This window comes from Aulonocara stuartgranti, assembly GCF_965226115.1.
Source record: "Aulonocara stuartgranti genome assembly, chromosome: 2".
Taxonomy (NCBI): Eukaryota; Metazoa; Chordata; class Actinopteri; order Cichliformes; family Cichlidae; genus Aulonocara; species Aulonocara stuartgranti.
The window spans coordinates 21,385,885-21,403,650 of NC_138940.1; the positions used below are offsets into that span (position 1 = coordinate 21,385,885).

Consider the following 17,766-nt stretch of genomic DNA (forward strand, 5'->3'; position numbering starts at 1 on the left):
CAGCTTAACATTTTACATTTTACCCGTTTACTGTAGCTGATATCCATCCACTCGTGTTAACTAATTAAGGTAGGTTGAATCATTCAAGGCCATTTTATGTAGCATTTTTTCACTGTGTTCTCTTGATACTGGAAGTCCCTGTACTTTTCTCTCTGAGCAGAGCTACACATATGTAGACCTACAGTTGTATGTCTGCGTGTGCACAGCTAAATGTTAACATTACCTGGCAACAACACACGCTTCAAGGACAACATTAAATTTCTGAGAATAACTTTATTGCCCAAATTATGTACTGGCTGTCACCATCTTGGATTTCTAGCAATAGAAATAAGCTTGATTAGATGAGACAACAGAGTGCATCGGCTAACCAAACTTGCTAGCATTAGCACTCAATACCCGCTAATTCACGCTGCAATGCATGCAATAAAAGAAGCAAATAAATTATAGAATTTTACTCACTGAAACATGTTAGTACAGTTAATTGCACAGAATGCCATAAACATAATAAGAATGCACTAAAACTAAGAGAAAACCAAGGAGGCCTAGCTTAGTAACTAGATTTGGCTTAGGTGTCAATTACCAGCCCGAAGCTGCAAACTTGCCAAAAAACTTTGTACCCAAACGGGCTGTACCCATACAATAACTTAATACTATGAAACAAACAAGTTGTACATCGGAGATGAAGAAGTCTTTGCTATTATAAAACTAATGTCCTCAGAAGCTCATCGTTCCAGCAGCGTTCCTGTTTGTTTGCTTCTTGAAATGTTTTTCAGTTTTTCCAAGAAGAAAAAACTGATGAAAAAACTGCACAAAATATAAAGTCAAGACCCAGCCCCCTCGTAAATGTAATTATTTGTACTGTGTGGCTTCAGTTTTGGATTCTAAGTTCATGGACAGGAGAAATTTTGAGTATAATAAGAATAATATTCTCCAATGGAGGAATGCAGGGAGGTGGGGTGGAGAGAACAGAAAGCAAAATATTTCTCTGAGTGTTTTACAAGCTTTAGCTTGCACTTTTAAACCTCACATTATTGGCCTAAGCTAGGTGAAGTAAACTACATAAAAGTGAAATGATAGGAGGGGCTGGAGAACAAAAGAGCTCTGCAACAAAAGGCCTATTCATATTGACGTGTTTAGTTAGTTGCTTAGATCTTTCCAAATAGTAACAATAAGATCAAATCTATTACAGTTTACATAACACATCTAATATTCATGTTTAGCCAAGGTGTACCGCAGTCCAGACTTCATGTTTCTATGAGGTAAAAAGAAAATTCTGTCTTCAGGCCTGTAAAAACGGCTGTGTCAACAGAGCGCAGGTACGGTGCCACAGTGTTAGAACAGCAGGTATTTCATACAGCATCAGGGCTTAAGGCACAATTGAACAGCTCAAATGTCCCCATCTTGTTTAATTCATTGTAAATCTTATGTAGGCAGATCAAATGAATAACACTGAATACCTGCCAAGTTCTGCAAAGAGAGAGTCGGCGTGTGTAGCCGCAGGCTCGATATCTGTGGACAGGTTATGATAATTGGCTAATATGCATTCACACACTGTAATATACCTCAGGAGGGGGGAGGAAGCTAGAGAGGGAGCGTTGGAAAGGTGAAAGGGTGTAACGAGAAAAACAGGCAGAGACAACAGAGAAAGAATGTTGCGATAGAGAGACGAGTAAAAACTAAGACAGATGGAGGAGTGACAGAAAACAGCAAAAAGGAAAAGAAAGTGATCTGTTTCTACCAGGACAGTCTGCATGAAGTGGAAGTCGAGCCTCAAAGAGGGAATAGCGAGGAATGGTTAAAGACAGAGTGGAATAGGAGATGAATAAAGGAGGTGAAGGAGGGAGCGTAGGTGTAGAAGGGGATGGAGAAGCAGCATTCCTGACTGCACAGTTACAGAAAGGCACGGGAAAATGGAAAAGCAGTTAAACTGAAATCCAGATGCCTCAGAGACCAGCAGAGGGTCAAACTAATCCACACACACACACAGACAGAGCGCTCCATCCCCTCTTTTACTGCCTCCTTCTCAGACCTCGGGACATTGGTGGCTTTACAAATCAGCAAACATCATCAGGACTAGAACATCAACTGGATCCTTTTTTTCTTGTCTACACCTGGTTTTCTTGTAAAGCTTTGTATCCTGCAGCCAAAACAAAGGACTTTGTCTATTTTGTACTAAAGCTGTTTATGTTTTCCATCTTCTAGAGGAATTTTCAGGTGAGTCTCTGGTGGTTTTTCCTAATGAGAACTTGTTAAATGCTCCCAGATGCAGTTGTTTGAGTTGAAGTTTCAGGATGCCGTTTTCTACGTAGAACACTGACTGTAATTTTCTCCAATTAAGAGGTTTGAAATGTGACTGTTGACTCTTAATTTCTATGTTTAACAATTGGACGTTGTCTAATAAGAGTCCAAAGACAGTAAACATGATCGTTTTAGAGCCGCTTTGGCCACCAGTGTCACAGTAATTCATCTGTTTGTTGGCTTGTATAGAATTAAATTTGCCATTCTTTTGTCCACAAGTCTTAATAAAGCTGTGAATTAGCTCTCACATAAATAATGTGACATGCATGCCCACAGCCCACCAAGGTGTCCAAAGAGCAAACGTTTATACATGATTTACTATGTGCGAGACAGACTTATGTGAGACCAAATCTTTGTTTACTATAACCGGGTCCTTTGGCAACATGCATTTTAATCATACTGGTACAAATGAGCACTTCAGGCAAACAGACGGTCAACATGAATACACAGTTTAGTATTTGTTAGAAACGGCTCTGTTTTAATGACTAATGAGGACCAGCTTTCAGAAATAAGACTTCTACACTCTACAAAGACGCAACAACAGCATTTAGATTAGCTGTAAAGTCAGCTAAGCTTCCCTTCATCCACATGCTAAGCTAAAACTATAAGAGATTTACACCTAGTACTTGGAGGGAAACCAAAACAAAAACTTTCTTCTCAACCTTCATAGTAGCAAAACCAACATAGAGCCTTTTTGTGCAATACACACATTCAATTATCATTTTGCTGTAGCTCAAGAGGCAAAGCATCCATCGTGGTGTGAACTTGTGTGAATGTTAGACAGAAAAAGCATAGCAAACAGTGCCTGTGTGAATGAGGCAAGTTGCATAAAGTTCTTTGAGCGCTCAGGTAGAACAGAAAAGTGCTGCGTACGTTCTAGTCCATTTACCATTTCTTCCCTTATGAGCTGATTAGGCGTTAATAAAGAATCATAACCGCAACATCAATCAGTAAATGTCCATCCATCCATTCGCTTCCGCTTATCCTTTTCAGGGTCGCGGGGGGCGCTGGAGCCTATCCCAGCTGTCATAGGGCGAAAGGCGGGGTACACCCTGGACAGGTCGCCAGTCTGTCGCAATCAGTAAATGTAACCATTATAATTGCTAGATGACCTTATGTAGACAGGGTTAGTATCTAATGGCAACACTCGGTACATAATGTTGAAAGAGATTTCTGAATGAGGATATATGGGCAGCACATGATCGCAGGCCTACAGACGTGCATGGAAAACATGTGGGAATCATATTGTAGTCCTCTCCTGACATGTGTTATCTTGAATAAAGCAGCTGTGACTTGGCTGACTGTCAGCATAATGCTTTTGACATAAAGATGTATTGGCTTTACTCCGACATTCTTTTTTTTTTTTTTATAATTCAAGTATTTGTTAGATTTTGCATTTTATAACAGCAAATACAAAGATGCAGCAACCAAAAGCAAGAAGCAAACAAACAAAAACGAACAAAAAAAACAAAAAACAACAACAAAACAAAACAAAAACAGTGAGGTTTTAACATATGTTGTATTAAGATCAAATGTCCAAGTCATGGAGACTTGTAGGTGCAAAAATGGTCCCACTGTTCCACCGCAGCTTCCGTCACATGATGTATTTTTCCCTACTCCGGCATTCTTAAAAGAATAATCAAAGTGAGAGGGATCTGACTTTTGATCAGTCTTCAGTGGCGGATCATTGGCTAACAGTACTTTTACCCTAACAACACAATTAAGGCTGGGAGATATAGTATGACAAGCTCTAAAGACTTGCTTGTAGTAGGAAACTGTAAACTACATTCAGTAGCTTACTTGCACTGAAAAGCAATGAGCCTACCCGACTCTGTTACTGTTGTCGCCACATCTGTTCAACTAAAACTCTAGCCTATCACGCCATAAGAAAAGCACCTCAAAGTACTTTTGCAATTGCACATCTTGGATATATAATAACTACCTTTGAATGTGTTGACTTTGAATACTGACTAAAGCTTAGTGTTGATGTCGAGAGTTGCTGATACCTTGATTCGATACATTCCACCAGTACACAGGAGAAGTCGCTAGCAAATATTTTGATGTTGAATGACCGCTGGCTTACCATCCTTTCTGCTCCATAAGGAAATATTCTATTGTCCCCTTTCTTAGCTCACCATCTGCTCTTTATGAATATTGTCTGGACCTCTATCCTGTACTTACTGGGAAGAAGATGTTTGTACACAAGAATGTGAATTCTGTTCAGTTAATATCTAAAGTCTAACAAAATAGAAACAGTCATTTGTTTTGTTTTAGTATTTACAAAACAAAACAAACTGTGTCAGAGTAACTGTGTTTTTTTTAAAGGTTTCATGAAAATACTCTACAGCTTACTGCAGGATAAATAGGTTAGTTTGCTGTGCTGTGCTGGGTTTAAAGTGTGTGTGAGAGTGCAGAGTGGCTGTGGTGTTCATGGTCAGAGTTAGGTTACATAAAGGGCAGAGATGAACTTGAAGTTAAGTTGGTTGTATAGTGCAAAGTATAAAGACAGCATAAACAAGGACTGTCAGTGTAGAGGATGGAAATCAGCCAGGACGACTCATAAAACATCTGCTAACATCTGGTTGAATTCAGACGTGTACACCCACAAAGAGCAGCAGGTCAGCTGATCACAGCCTGTACGTGATTCTTTTATTAGAATAAAATTTAGATTGAAATAAAAGTTGTATTCCCATCTACTAATATTATTTATTATTGCATTAATGTAGCACAAGGTTCAGTTAGATTGGCATAAAAATATGTGGTAGAATTGTCCTTCAAGGATCTACTTTGTTACTTTGAGTACTTTTCAGAGCCTGCACTTTTTAACTTTTACTGGCGTAAAGAAGTTGAGTCAGTACTTCAACTTTTACTTTGCTTTTCACAGTAGTATCTGTACTTCTACTTGAGTAGAGAATGTCTGCACTTTTGTCACCTCTGCTAAGCAGGAGCAGCAATCTGCTACGAACCAAAGCAATCACAAGGAGTGTTTTCCCACATTTCTCCCTTGTGACCAGTGTTTGCTGGGTGGTCTTGAAACAGTCTCTAGGCCTGTGTGACTGGGGCCGTACAGCTGTGATCTTACAAGTTAACATCAAGTAGTTAGTGGTCACAAACCTCGTGTTTGAACAAACAAAAAAACTCTTTATGTGATTCGGGAAAAGTAACATCTCATAAAAGAAGCCAAGTGGCGTATTATATAGAGTTTCTTTGCACACTCCACACAAGGATAATCCATGTGCCGAAGTGTAAAGTGTTAGCAAAGTTGGTTTTCTATTGACCTAAATAGAAAACCAACTTTACAGGTTACAGTATAGTTTTCTTTGCTTCATTCACTCAAGGTGTTTAAAAGTGCAGTGGAGATGAAAAGAACTGAATGGCTATAAGACAGCATGACCATATACAAAGACATAAAGGAAAGATTGATGTATTTTGGCAGTGATATAAAGAAAAAAACCTTTTTCCAGGAAACACGTGAAATTGATAAGAAACAGAGTTTTGTGCTCTGCCCCTTTCAGGAGGTATATGCATTTAATCTCTGTCGGGAGGAAGCCTGAAACAGGTGCTTTATGGTTGCATAGTTCAGGGAAACCCTTTTCTCATCTCCTCGTGTGTTTTCTCATGCCTCTGTTTTTTAATCTTCTTCTCTTTTGTATTTTTTTCCTTTCATCGACCTCTTGCCCTCTCTCACTTTACACTTTAATTTCCAGCTTTTACTTTTTGTTTCCAGCGTTTTCTGGCAGAGAAATGTTAAAGGTGTTAAAGAAAGGGTAAAACACTTCTTTACCCTTTCTTCTTTTCCTCTGTGATCAGCATATCCATTCACATTGGAGACTGAGACCAAACGGACACCTTTACTGGACTATAAAATCTATGCAGGAGCTGTCGATGAAACTGGCTCCTAGTTTTTAAGTTTTATGACGTGAAGTTGCTGCTCAGGTATGTGTAACACCCAATAAACTGTAACAAAACTGCTTTTAACATGTCATTGAAAGCACAGAATGGATGTTTGAAGCTACGTGGACATTTATTGTGAATACTGTGATATCATACTTGACCCCAAAGCTCCAGAGATTATTTTCCTTAGCCCCTGAACTCTTCGTGGAGGACACATTTTTCCCTGTAACCCAAACTGCTGCTATCATACTCAGACTGAGCAGGATATTTCAGGGCTCAAAAGCCTCATGGCAAGGTTGTAGACCAGGGGTGTCAAACATAAGGTCTGGGGGCCAGAATTGGCTCAGCAAAGACTCCAATCTGGCCCACTGGACAGATTTGAAAAATGAGAGGGAGGGCATAGAATAATTTGTCATAAAAAAGTAATTAAGTAACTGTTTTGTTAATAATCTAATATAGAAGTGTCTGTCTGTCACAATGGGTCTTCTATCTTTTTTGTTTCCTTTAGTTTTGCACATTTATTTCTTACAATTTAAACCAACAGCAGGATTTCTTTATCATGTAGAAAAACTCTAGAAGTACTGTTGAAAATGACCTTCATGTTCTTATAGGGACATAGCTTAAGGATTAAATGTGTGGTTAGAAGTCTTTATGCTGACAGAACAGGGGGTTTCACGGGTCGGGCAGCTTAAGATCAAAGCGGACCGTATGTGACCCACCATGTAAAACGAGTTTGACATCCTTCCTGTAGATGTCCAATTCACGTTCCCACGGTTGTATCCGCTTTTTTGCAGGTCTTTGGCGACACAGAGGGAATGATTTAGAAAACTTAGCCAATGCAGAGGTCCATGAGATGTACTCGTGTGTGGTCTTTGAAAAAGTTTGTGTAGGTTAAATTGGTCAATAAGTCGCTTTGGACGGAAAGCAGAAGTCACCACAAAGAGGAAGACGTGTGGAAAAAAGCAAAAACATGAAAGGCCAAGAAGCATAGATCAGAAGCTCACAATGGCTGAAATGGTTTGGTGTTTAACACTCCATTTCACTCCGACTTGTGCATTCTTAGACACGTGGGCTAAACCGAGAGACCAGCAGCTACGCAGACATAAACAGGAGTAGCCCCCATGATCAGGCGAGACTGCCCCATCACAGCTACAACATGTAGACGTAGGTCTCTACAGCTTCTTCCCACTACGAGTGATATACTTTGCTGGGTCGTTTAGTCTTGTTATTATGAAATTTAAACTATTCCTGGAACGTCAAAATCATGCAGAATGTTTTATTTTAACTACAAAAGGGGAAAAATATTGTTTTTGACACAGAACGGTCCATTTAGGTCTTTTTCCCGCTTGTGTGTGAACAGATTCTTTATTTTGATTAAAACTGTCATGACTAAATCCAGGTGATGATGACCTGACCTCTGTAGTAGCAAGAAAAATGAGAAGTGCACGATTGTAGATTTGTGTTGCAATGATAATAAAAAATCAAATTTCACGTTGTAGGACCTCCTGTCAAACACACACGCACACACAACCAGCTGTTAGATGAATCAGCCTGCCTTCGAGGGACGAGAGCACAGAGACACACAAGGAAACTAGAAACCCTTAAATGGCCTCAAATGACTTAAAATATGCTCGTGATGTTTGGTTCTATCTGTTCTCTTCCTTTATTTGTATCTTGGCTAACTATGTAGCAATATCACGTGCACGTGGGATTCAGTGTGTGTGTGTTTTTATTGTGCTTGGTTGTATGTAATTGGCATGTATTGTTCTCAAAGGAGCATGTTTAAACTAGGCTAATGGCTGCCAAGCGCCCTGGCACTGCAGCGAGCTACGGCTGACAAGTTTCCAGTGTTAAGTAGTTATTTTCCATTCCACTGTTTATTGTATTTCATTCTATCCTGTTCTATTTATTTGAGGTGACTTATTAAAATATTAAAACCAAGTGCAGCCATTGTTTTTACACGACTATGTTGGTTATGAGAGGATTTACAGGCTACTGTGGTGACGGACAGGATTAAACCAAGTGCACTAACCTCTCCAGGATGTTTCGTCCACCTTGAGGCTGAATAGTTTGGCACGACAAGAACTACTGTCGACTTTTTCTCACGACTCTCATTTCCTTTCTCACTGCTTCTCATGCTTTGAATGCTACCGGTGTTCTTTCCTCTGTCTCTTCCATCACCTTGGGCTTGTGGAAACGGTTACTGATGCGATTTAATTTGAGAGACATTATGGTCATTTACATTTTTACTTTCATCATAGCTCCTTAAATCTCAAATGAAATCTAAATGTAAAACGAGAAAGGGTGAGAAAGGATTCAAAAACTTAGAAGGCACTAAAAACTTCAAACGGCACTGTCATTAACTTTAACATTTAACATGCTAGCAGAGGCCTGCAGAGTCTGAGGTGAAGTTGTTGTAGTTTCTCTGAGCATTTCTCAGACCTTCAGGTGACTTTGCTGGGACATCCTCTCCAGATTCGGGCTTTGCATTAAGACAAACCTGAATGGTCCAAACCAGCAAAATGCCAAAACTTCAGCTTTTATAGGGGATCAGTTAATGAAGTGCGTTTGATTAGAGCAGCTGGCTGCTACTTTCCTTCTGAACTCCTGTGCAAGCAGGAGCACTGTACTTGGTGTGTGTGTGTGTGTGTGGGGGGGGGGGTTCCTGTGAAATCTGTCTGTTTCCCATGACTGTAGTTGGCCAAAGAATCTGCTGTATTGCATCCTTCATTATTTAAGGATTTTTGCTCTGCAGCTGAACACACCTACGAAATAAAAAAGTTTTTATCATTACATCTTTCCTAATAGTTTGACAGCTTATTCTATCAGCAGTCCATTCCAGCATGCGCTAAGCAAGAGTGTGGTAGTCTGATGGTTTCCGCTACAATATCATCTACTCCGCACACGGATCAATATAAAGAAAAGAGTGTGTTATGTGATCATGTTCGTAAGGTACACGGCACTGCGAGAGATCTTTTTGTTAACACAAATCTGCACCAACAGGTGTGTTCATGACGTGATCAGTCAAACAGCCATCCAGTCATGGCACTGTGGTGGTGCGCCAAGGTCGCCCGCAGCCTGGCTACAGCGTGGTTTTCCCTGCTCCTTTCATCACTGCTGTGGCAAATGGTAAAAAAATGTATAGAGGCCCATTTGTCTTCTGAATTTCTACATTTGCCTGATATCACTCCATAGATTTCTTCCTTTAAACTTCCTCTAGATCATTCCTGTCCACACCGTCCCATCCTGCCCCCGGAGCTGCAGCTGTCCAGGTGTCAGAGAGGTCCACTGTACGTTCAGACACCTCACCAGTATACCAAAAACTCTTCCTAAGGACACAGAGCGGCTGAACCTGGGGTAAGATCCCACACACACTAAGACACAATTACCAAATGTCAGTCCAAGGGGAAGAAAACTAAACACATGAAGCCGTGTGGAATGCCATGGTCTTGTTTTCTTTCTGTAACTAATGATCGAGCTGCCTCGCAAACCAAGTCATGATAAATATTTACAATTGTTTTAATGACATTAATCTTAAATCTTAACCTCTCTTGTGTAATGGCGCCGGTGAGGTCGGCTGCCGTGCTGGATGCTCTGCCCTAACTTCTCCACTTTTTGCAGTTTTTCGTCACTTTTTGCTATATCTGCGATAATCTTGCATGGGCATCATGCAAAACACACAAATCCGCTACAGTAGAGACACTTTGGTTTCTATTGGTTTGCAATACACGAACATTTCACCATGTTTAACTCCGGACCCAACCTGGCCAAAGGAGATCCTGAGAGAGAACAAAGGACGCGACCCTAAGCGACGGCCTCGAGGTAAAAGAGCCGGCATCAGGAACAGGCTACGGGCTCGCGCACACCGCGCACCCATGCCCAGTATCCTGCTAGCCAATGTTCAATCCATCGAGAACAAGCTTGATGACCTCAGAGCCAGAATCAAGTTCCAGAGAGACATTCGGGACTGCAACCTCCTCTGCTTTACCGAGACTTGGCTGAACCCAGCGATACCAGACCACGCCGTGCAGCCGACGGGGTTCTTTTCGGTTTACCGCATGGACAGGACAATGGAGTCGGGGAAGAAAAGAGGTGGTGGAGTATGTTTGATGGTGAACAACAGATGGTGCGACAGCACAAACATCTCCCCACTCACACGCTCTTGCTCGCCCAATCTGGAGCTATTGATCGTTAAGTGTCGCCCTTTCACTGCGGTCATTGCCTGCGCTGTTTACATTCCGCCTCACGCGGACTCGGACACTGCCTTATGTGAGCTACATGAGGCTCTCACACATCAGCAAACACTTCACCAAGATGCCGCACTCATTGTTATGGGAGATTTTAACAGAGTGAATCTCAAACGGACATTTCACAACCTTCACCAGCACATCAACTGCCCCACCCGGGGCACGAGGACATTAGACCACTGCTACACCCCGTTCAAGAACTGTTACAAGGCTCAGCCCCTGCCGGCATTTGGAAAATCAGACCATTCCGCCATCTTCCTCATACCTGCTTACAAACAAAGGATAAAGCAGCATCCACCAATCAGGAGGGAGGTCGCTCGCTGGACGGACCAATCGGTGGCCGCGCTGCAGGACGCACTGGATGACGCAGACTGGGACATGTTTCGGCGCAGCTCTGATGACATCAACATGTTTACGGAAGCGGTTGTGGGATTTATCGGGAAACTAGTGGACGACACAGCAGAAAGAACTATCATCCGAACGTTTCCCAACCAGAAGCCGTGGGTGGATAAAAACATCCGCGACGCTCTGAGATCACGCACCGCTGCCTACAATGAAGGGCTTGTCTCCGGTAATATGGACCTATACAAGGCTGCGTCCTACAACGTGCGCAGCGCGGTCCGAAAGGCAAAGCGGAGCTACGGGGAAAAACTAGAGTCACAGCTACGACAGTGCGACTCTAGGAGCCTGTGGAAAGGACTGCGGACTATAACGGACTATAAACGACCAGCTTCTTCAATGATGAATGCAGATGCTTCACTGGCTGATGAGCTGAACACGTTTTATGCTCGCTTCGACGCCGCAGCAATTAAAACAACAAACGGCTGCGCGCGCTCGGAGTGCACCAGTGAAGAAAATGCATTCGTCATCACAGAGCATGCCGTGAGGAACACCTTCAGGAGGGTGAACACCAGGAAGGCAGCAGGACCAGATGCAATCCCTGGCCGGGTCCTTAGAGCCTGCGCTGATCAACTAGCACCGGTGTTCACGGAGATCTTCAACCTCTCCCTGGCCCAAGCAGTGGTTCCCACGTGCTTCAAACGGTCCATTATTGTCCCTGTTCCAAAGAAACAACAGCCCGCTTGCCACAATGACTACCGTCCAGTAGCACTGACTTCAATTGTGATGAAGTGTTTTGAAAGACTGATGAGAGATCACATCACTTCTTCACTTCCTGCCACCATCGACTCACTTCAGTTTGCTTACCGGACTAATCGTTCCACAGACGATGCCATATCTCACCTGCTCCAGACATCCCTGAGTCACCTGGACACTGGCAGAGGGAATTATGTTAGGATGCTGTTCGTGGACTACAGTTCAGCATTCAACACAATAATTCCCTCTAAGCTTTTCACCAAGTTGACGGATCTAGGACTCAGCTCATCACTGTGTCAGTGGATCCTCAACTTCCTCACAGACAGACCCCAATCAGTGAGGGTGGGAAAACGAGTCTCCCCCTCCATCTCACTCAGCACTGGAGTGCCTCAGGGCTGTGTTTTAAGCCCCCTGCTGTACTCACTGTACACTTATGACTGTGTAGCCACATCCGACACCACCTCCATTGTCAAGTTTGCTGACGACACTGCTGTTGTGGGCCTGATCTCCGACAACATCGAGACGGCCTACCTGGAGGAGATTAGGAACCTGGAGACCTGGTGCCAGGAGAATAACCTCCTCCTAAACGTCAGCAAGACTAAGGAGCTGATCGTAGACTTCACTACAAAGCAGGCGAGGAATTACAAACCCCTCATCATCAGTGGCACGCCAGTGGAGAGAGTGGACAGTTTCCGATACCTGGGTGTCCACATCACTCAGGACCTGTCATGGTCCTGCCACATCAACACCCTGGTTAAGAAAGCCCGTCAGCGTCTCTTCTTCCTCAGAAGACTTAGAGACTTCCATCTGCCACTGAAGGTGCTCAAGAACTTCTACTCCTGCACCATCGAGAGCATCCTGACGGCAAACATCTGCACCTGGTTTGGGAACAGCACCAAGCAGGACAGACGAGATCTGCAAAGGGTGGTGCGCTCGGCAGAACGCATCATTCAATCAGAGCTCCCTGACCTGCTGTCCGTCTACACCAAGCGGTGCAAGTCCAAAGCTAGGAAGATTATGATGGACCTCTCCCATCCCAACAATGGAGTCTTCTCACTGTTGAGGTCTGGGAAGCGCTTCCGCTCCCTTAAGGCCAAAACAGAGAGAATGAAGAGGAGCTTCTTCCCCCAGGCTATTCGGGGCCTGAACCAGGTGTAGGACTGGACTCTCCCAAACACGTCACTATAAGACTGGACTCTCACACACGTCACCACACGCACCACCACACATTTCCTATAATCCTATAATTCCTATAATTTATAATCCTTATCTTTATAATCTCTTCTGCTATTTTCACATTCTTTACTGTAAATTCCTAAGTTAATTTGTAAATTTTTGTAGTAAATTGTAAATATTGTAAAACTTTTCTTCTGTCATTTAATGGTCGGGCATTGTACAGCTACAAGCATTTCACCCCCATGTCATACTGTGTATGGTTGTGTGTGTGTGACAAATAAAATTTGAATTTGAATTTGAATTTGAATTTAAAGAGAGATTACAATCAAGAAGAAGGATTATTGCTTGCCATGCATCTTATCAACCTGCCATATCAACTAAAGAAACCCCAGGCAGCAAGTGGCCCTGGTGCATTTAATATGACAACATTTGCCTTAAGCCCAGAAGATAAGGGCTTAGCACCAGCATGTGGTACTAGAGTAAATCTCCTAATAGCTTCCATGTGGGAATTATGGATAGAGCTTTCACTGCCCTCCAGCACAGTAGGAAAAAAAATCACCAGCCACTGTTTTGTATGTAACACACAGCCTTGTCTAATTATCTTGGCTCCAAACAATACATATCCATCTATCAAACTGCTTGGCAAACAACACTACTGTCCACAGGAGGGGTTTGGGTGTGAGGCTCTGTTTTGGGAAAAACCTTTCACTGCATTTCACGAGTGTAGTTTACTTACTTTTTCATAGATTATTCTATTTATGATACTTTAACTCATTATATGCATCCTAATATAAGTACTTCAGGGGGTATGTGGTCCACTAAGCACCATGCAGTGCCAACCTGCAGTTCACAGGAGGCAAACAGTTTCCATATGGGCTCCTGTTCTGTGTGAAAAGCTATCACGCCGCTGCAGCTGAATCAAAGCATAATGCAGGTTTTACACTGCAGGGACAGTTACTGAATGAATTAGAGCAAGACAAATAAAAAATTAACATGAAGTTACACCCTTCAGCAAAAACATTTTCACATCTGCAACAATATTGCACATAATATAATGTTGTACAAAGTGCAATCAAAAGTGTCCAGGAAAATCTTACCTGATTCAACTGTAGCACAGCAGAGATGCTGGAACCATCTGTACTTTATCTGCTCTGAAATTAAACAAGCAGAGAGCAAACTTCAGCTCCTGTGAATCACTCCTGGGTAGGGATGGGTATCATTTAGGTTTTATCCGATACCAGTACCAAACCGGTACTTTTGAAACGGTGCTCAAACCGGTGCTTAAAGAATGGAGAACACAAAATTGGTCCAAAAACCTCTCATGTTCAGCTCTTTTTTTGTAAAAAGATAACAATGTTAGCCTTTTCTGCAGCTATGGGGCATATATGGTATCACTCTTGGCTGGAAGCAGTGCTTAAACAATGGAAAAAAACACAAACTTTGTCCAAAAACCTCTCATGTTTAGCTGTTTTCCACTTTTTCTTTGGTCATTTTAGCCTTTTTGGCCAGGGTGAAGGGAGCATCTGCCATCAAACAAGAAGACAGCCGCATGTAACTACGACGGTGTTTGCTAGTTCACCTTACATGCATCAATGTAATAACGTGGTTAGCCTACTCAGCATAAATTACACACGAACAACATTAAGCAACGGCTGCTGCTGCATCATCATCTGTCATCATTTCTGCTACACTGGCAGGGCTAGGGGCCAGGACTCTCGTCTTCGGGTTTTTGGGGGATGTTGCTAACTCCGGGTCCGATAACAGGCACCACACCCACAGTAGATGTGCACGGTCTATGCGTCGCCAGGTGTTTCATCGGATTTGAGGTGTTACCTCCTTTGACAGTATCACAGTATCAGCTTAAAGCACTTGTTGCTGCTGAGTTTGCATCTTTTGCTGTGAAGTACAGCCAGACTTTTGATTTGCCTTGGTCATTTTTAATCTGTAGCTCTGCTCTAAAAGAACGTACGTACCTGGACCCGCCTACTATCCTCGGAAATGTAAAATGATTGGCTAGAATCTAAAGTGTATCACAGCTCAGGAAAAAAAAAGCACCGAAATAAAGCACCGAAATGTGCGCTGTTTTTCGGTCTGGTTACTACCGTTTATGTCAGAACCGGTGCCATGATGGCACCGGATACCGGTACCCATCCCTACTCCTGGGTGTAAGAGCTGTATGTACACCAAGGCAGTTTGTAGGTTTCCATGTTTTCTGTTTTGACAGAGAATCGTAGGTAAACACAGGTATTATAAATCACATTAATTAAGGCTTAGAAATGGACTTAACCTTGTTAATGTGATTGGTAACACCTGTGTTTGCCTATAATTTAAAGCAAAGGTTACATCATGTACGTAGCCATCAAGCCATTAAAAAGAAAAAAAAAACGCTGGAAAGAATAAAAACAGTTTTCTACAGAGTATCGGACCTTCTGAGGCTCATGTTAGCTTAGTTTTATAAGCTGCTAGTCAACAACTAAAATTAAAAAGGCTTTTTTCATCTGCTGTATGTCCATCTGAAATGAACCCAGCATTTCTGAAGTTCCCAAAAATCCTGTTTATCTTCTTTAAATGGTGATTATTTTATTAGTCATGCCTCAATTATTCTCCTCTGTGGATTAATTCATTCAGTCATTCCTCTTATACTTCTTTGAAGTCTGCCACTGGGTGGGATATGCATACTTGATGCATATGTGAAGGCCTGATTTAAGACCCTTTCACATAGGGAACGGCATGCACTGCGCTGACCGCTAGCTGGAGCGAACGGACCAAAAATTGTTGTGCGTTCTGCCTGAAAGCGTTGGCACTGTCTCTGCTAGTGAAGAGTGTGTTGTTTCTGCAACAGTCCTTTCCTCCCGAGGTCCCTGTGCCCAGGTGGACTTGATCTCAACAGCTCTGGACTGCACTGATGTGTACTTACATTTCTACGGCGGTGCACGTTGGATTACATGACAGGTGTTTACTGTCTGATGATGAAATATATGTTCCATAGAGTAAAGTGGACCCTAGGGGACTCGTAGTTTAATCAAGGCTTTAACCACTACGTGTTTGATGTTTCACTAGGAAGCTTAGTACGACCAGCAGCCATGCTTACACCTGAACTCTTGACAATAATGTCTACAGTCATTTGTCTGAACTGTTGTCACCATCGGACAAAGATGCAAACTGTCCCATTGGAAAATAAACTCCATTTAGTTTAAGAGACCATTTTAGGAGCTGCCTGGGTAGAGCATAGAGGCCACATGTCTTTCACTTGTTGATTGTAAAAGTTCAGAGGACAAATGACTTGTGCTTTTCTTACACGGGCTCAGTCAGACATTATAAGATGTACTCGGACGCTTGCATGGCAGCGTTTGTTTAACGTTCACTCAGACTAAATCAGACATGAGTGTTCCTACAGCTACAGCTCTCCAAAGTGAAGCCAAGAAACACTCAGGGCTACGATGCGAGAGCGAAGGCTTACGATTCCATATTGACTCCTGATGACTTTGTGTGTGGCGGCGACGTCTATAGTATTAGGAACAAAGGGAATTTCGGCAGGACACTGCACAGACAATACATTTGGAAGGGGACCATGAGCCTTTAGGGAACAAACAGATTTAAAACTTCCGATGACGGGACCACCCTGAAAATAGGGTGGAAGGATTTTAACTCTAAATGTTCACACCAGACATGTTTGGGTGTTTTATTTAGACTCTTGGGCCTGTTTCCTTTAGTGTAGGTTTAGAGACATGCAGTTTGAATTCAAAAGAAAACTGCGGGTTTCCACTGTCTTTCAAAGGAACTGTTCAGTAAATGGACCGCCTACAGCACAGGGGACTGCTGTAGCACATGGGGATTTAAAGCTGTAAGGAGATGGAGGCTGACTTCTAAACACCAAGTAGTCTAACATACTTGAGACTCGTATAGTCGATGTGGGGCTGAGGATGTAGCTGTTTCTGATAAATGTTGACATGAATGAATGTATGGACAAAAGTGCATGGCCACATACACGCTACACTTAAAGGAGCCATGAAGCACCAGCTCAGTTTTTGTGTTGATGTTGATGCCAGAAGAGGTTTTGAGGAGGTTTGCAGAGTGGTTTTGCATGGCAAAGCTATATGAAAAGTTCATAACCAGTTACTGGAAATGCTGACATATCATGATCATTTTGTCTTTTTTTTTTTTTTACTCTGGAACTGTTAGAAATAATAGAAATAATATCTTAGAAAACTGCGCCTACTTTCTGAACATGTTAGGCTACTTCCTGTTCCACATTGGTGCTGTTTTAGATCTTCTTTGTAAAGAAGATAAATCACTTGAATCTGCACATGCGTTTCCTCTGATTTAAAAATAGGAAAGCTTTAAGGAGGAAAAAACCATTGTGGGTCAAAGTCTGTCTGAACACTCTCTGTCACCCTTCATTCTTTCCACTTGTCAGTCCTTCAAGCATTTTCCTTTTATCTGAAAGGTCACATTTACACACATAGATTGCTGAATATTGTTGCCTTCTTCGCCTTATGCCATAACAGTACCTGGTCCTGTTTGTTTTCTCTAACAGATATAACAGCCTGACGGAGGTGGAGGGTTCTGAATTCAGGTCACTGCGGCAGCTAGAAATGCTCATGTTGCATGGCAACGACATTAACATGGTTCATCCTGGAGCTTTTTACAGCCTGAGATCACTACAGGTACAGTTTGTCTCTTTGTATACATCACATTCATATCTTGACCCTGTTTATTACAGTTGGTATAAACAGAAGGAACTGCTGCTTTTATCAAAATAAAAAGTCAAAACTCACTGGACTCAAACTTGATTAGGTCATAAGTGGAAATTTCATTCAACAGCCAAGTTTACTTCTGCATCACACTCTGTAGATCAGATGGTTTTTCTCTTTCTACCAGTGACATTAAATGTTTTTTATGGAAGTACAGATTACAATGAAGAAATGATAAGTGTAAAAGAAACGAACACTAATGGCATACAGTGTATGCACAGAGTTCAATCTTCTCCTGTGTAAACCACATATAAGCCAGTAATTAGCTGTTCTTTGATTGCTTGACTAAAGTTGCAATGAGT

At 42.3% G+C, this 17,766-nt stretch overlaps 1 protein-coding gene across 1 annotated transcript in view; it reads left to right on the forward strand.

Annotated features, from left to right (window-relative positions):
- The first annotated feature begins 1,465 nt into the window (after positions 1–1,465).
- LOC309688205 (matrix-remodeling-associated protein 5) overlaps positions 1,466–17,766 on the forward strand; it is a 30,169-nt gene continuing 13,868 nt past the window's right edge. The window contains exons 1-4 of the mRNA XM_082503760.1: positions 1,466–2,214; positions 9,196–9,321; positions 9,413–9,549; positions 17,248–17,377. Of these exons, the coding sequence (XP_082359886.1) occupies positions 9,235–9,321; positions 9,413–9,549; positions 17,248–17,377 (354 nt within the window). The 5' untranslated portion in view covers positions 1,466–2,214; positions 9,196–9,234. The remainder of the gene's footprint in view (positions 2,215–9,195; positions 9,322–9,412; positions 9,550–17,247; positions 17,378–17,766) is intronic.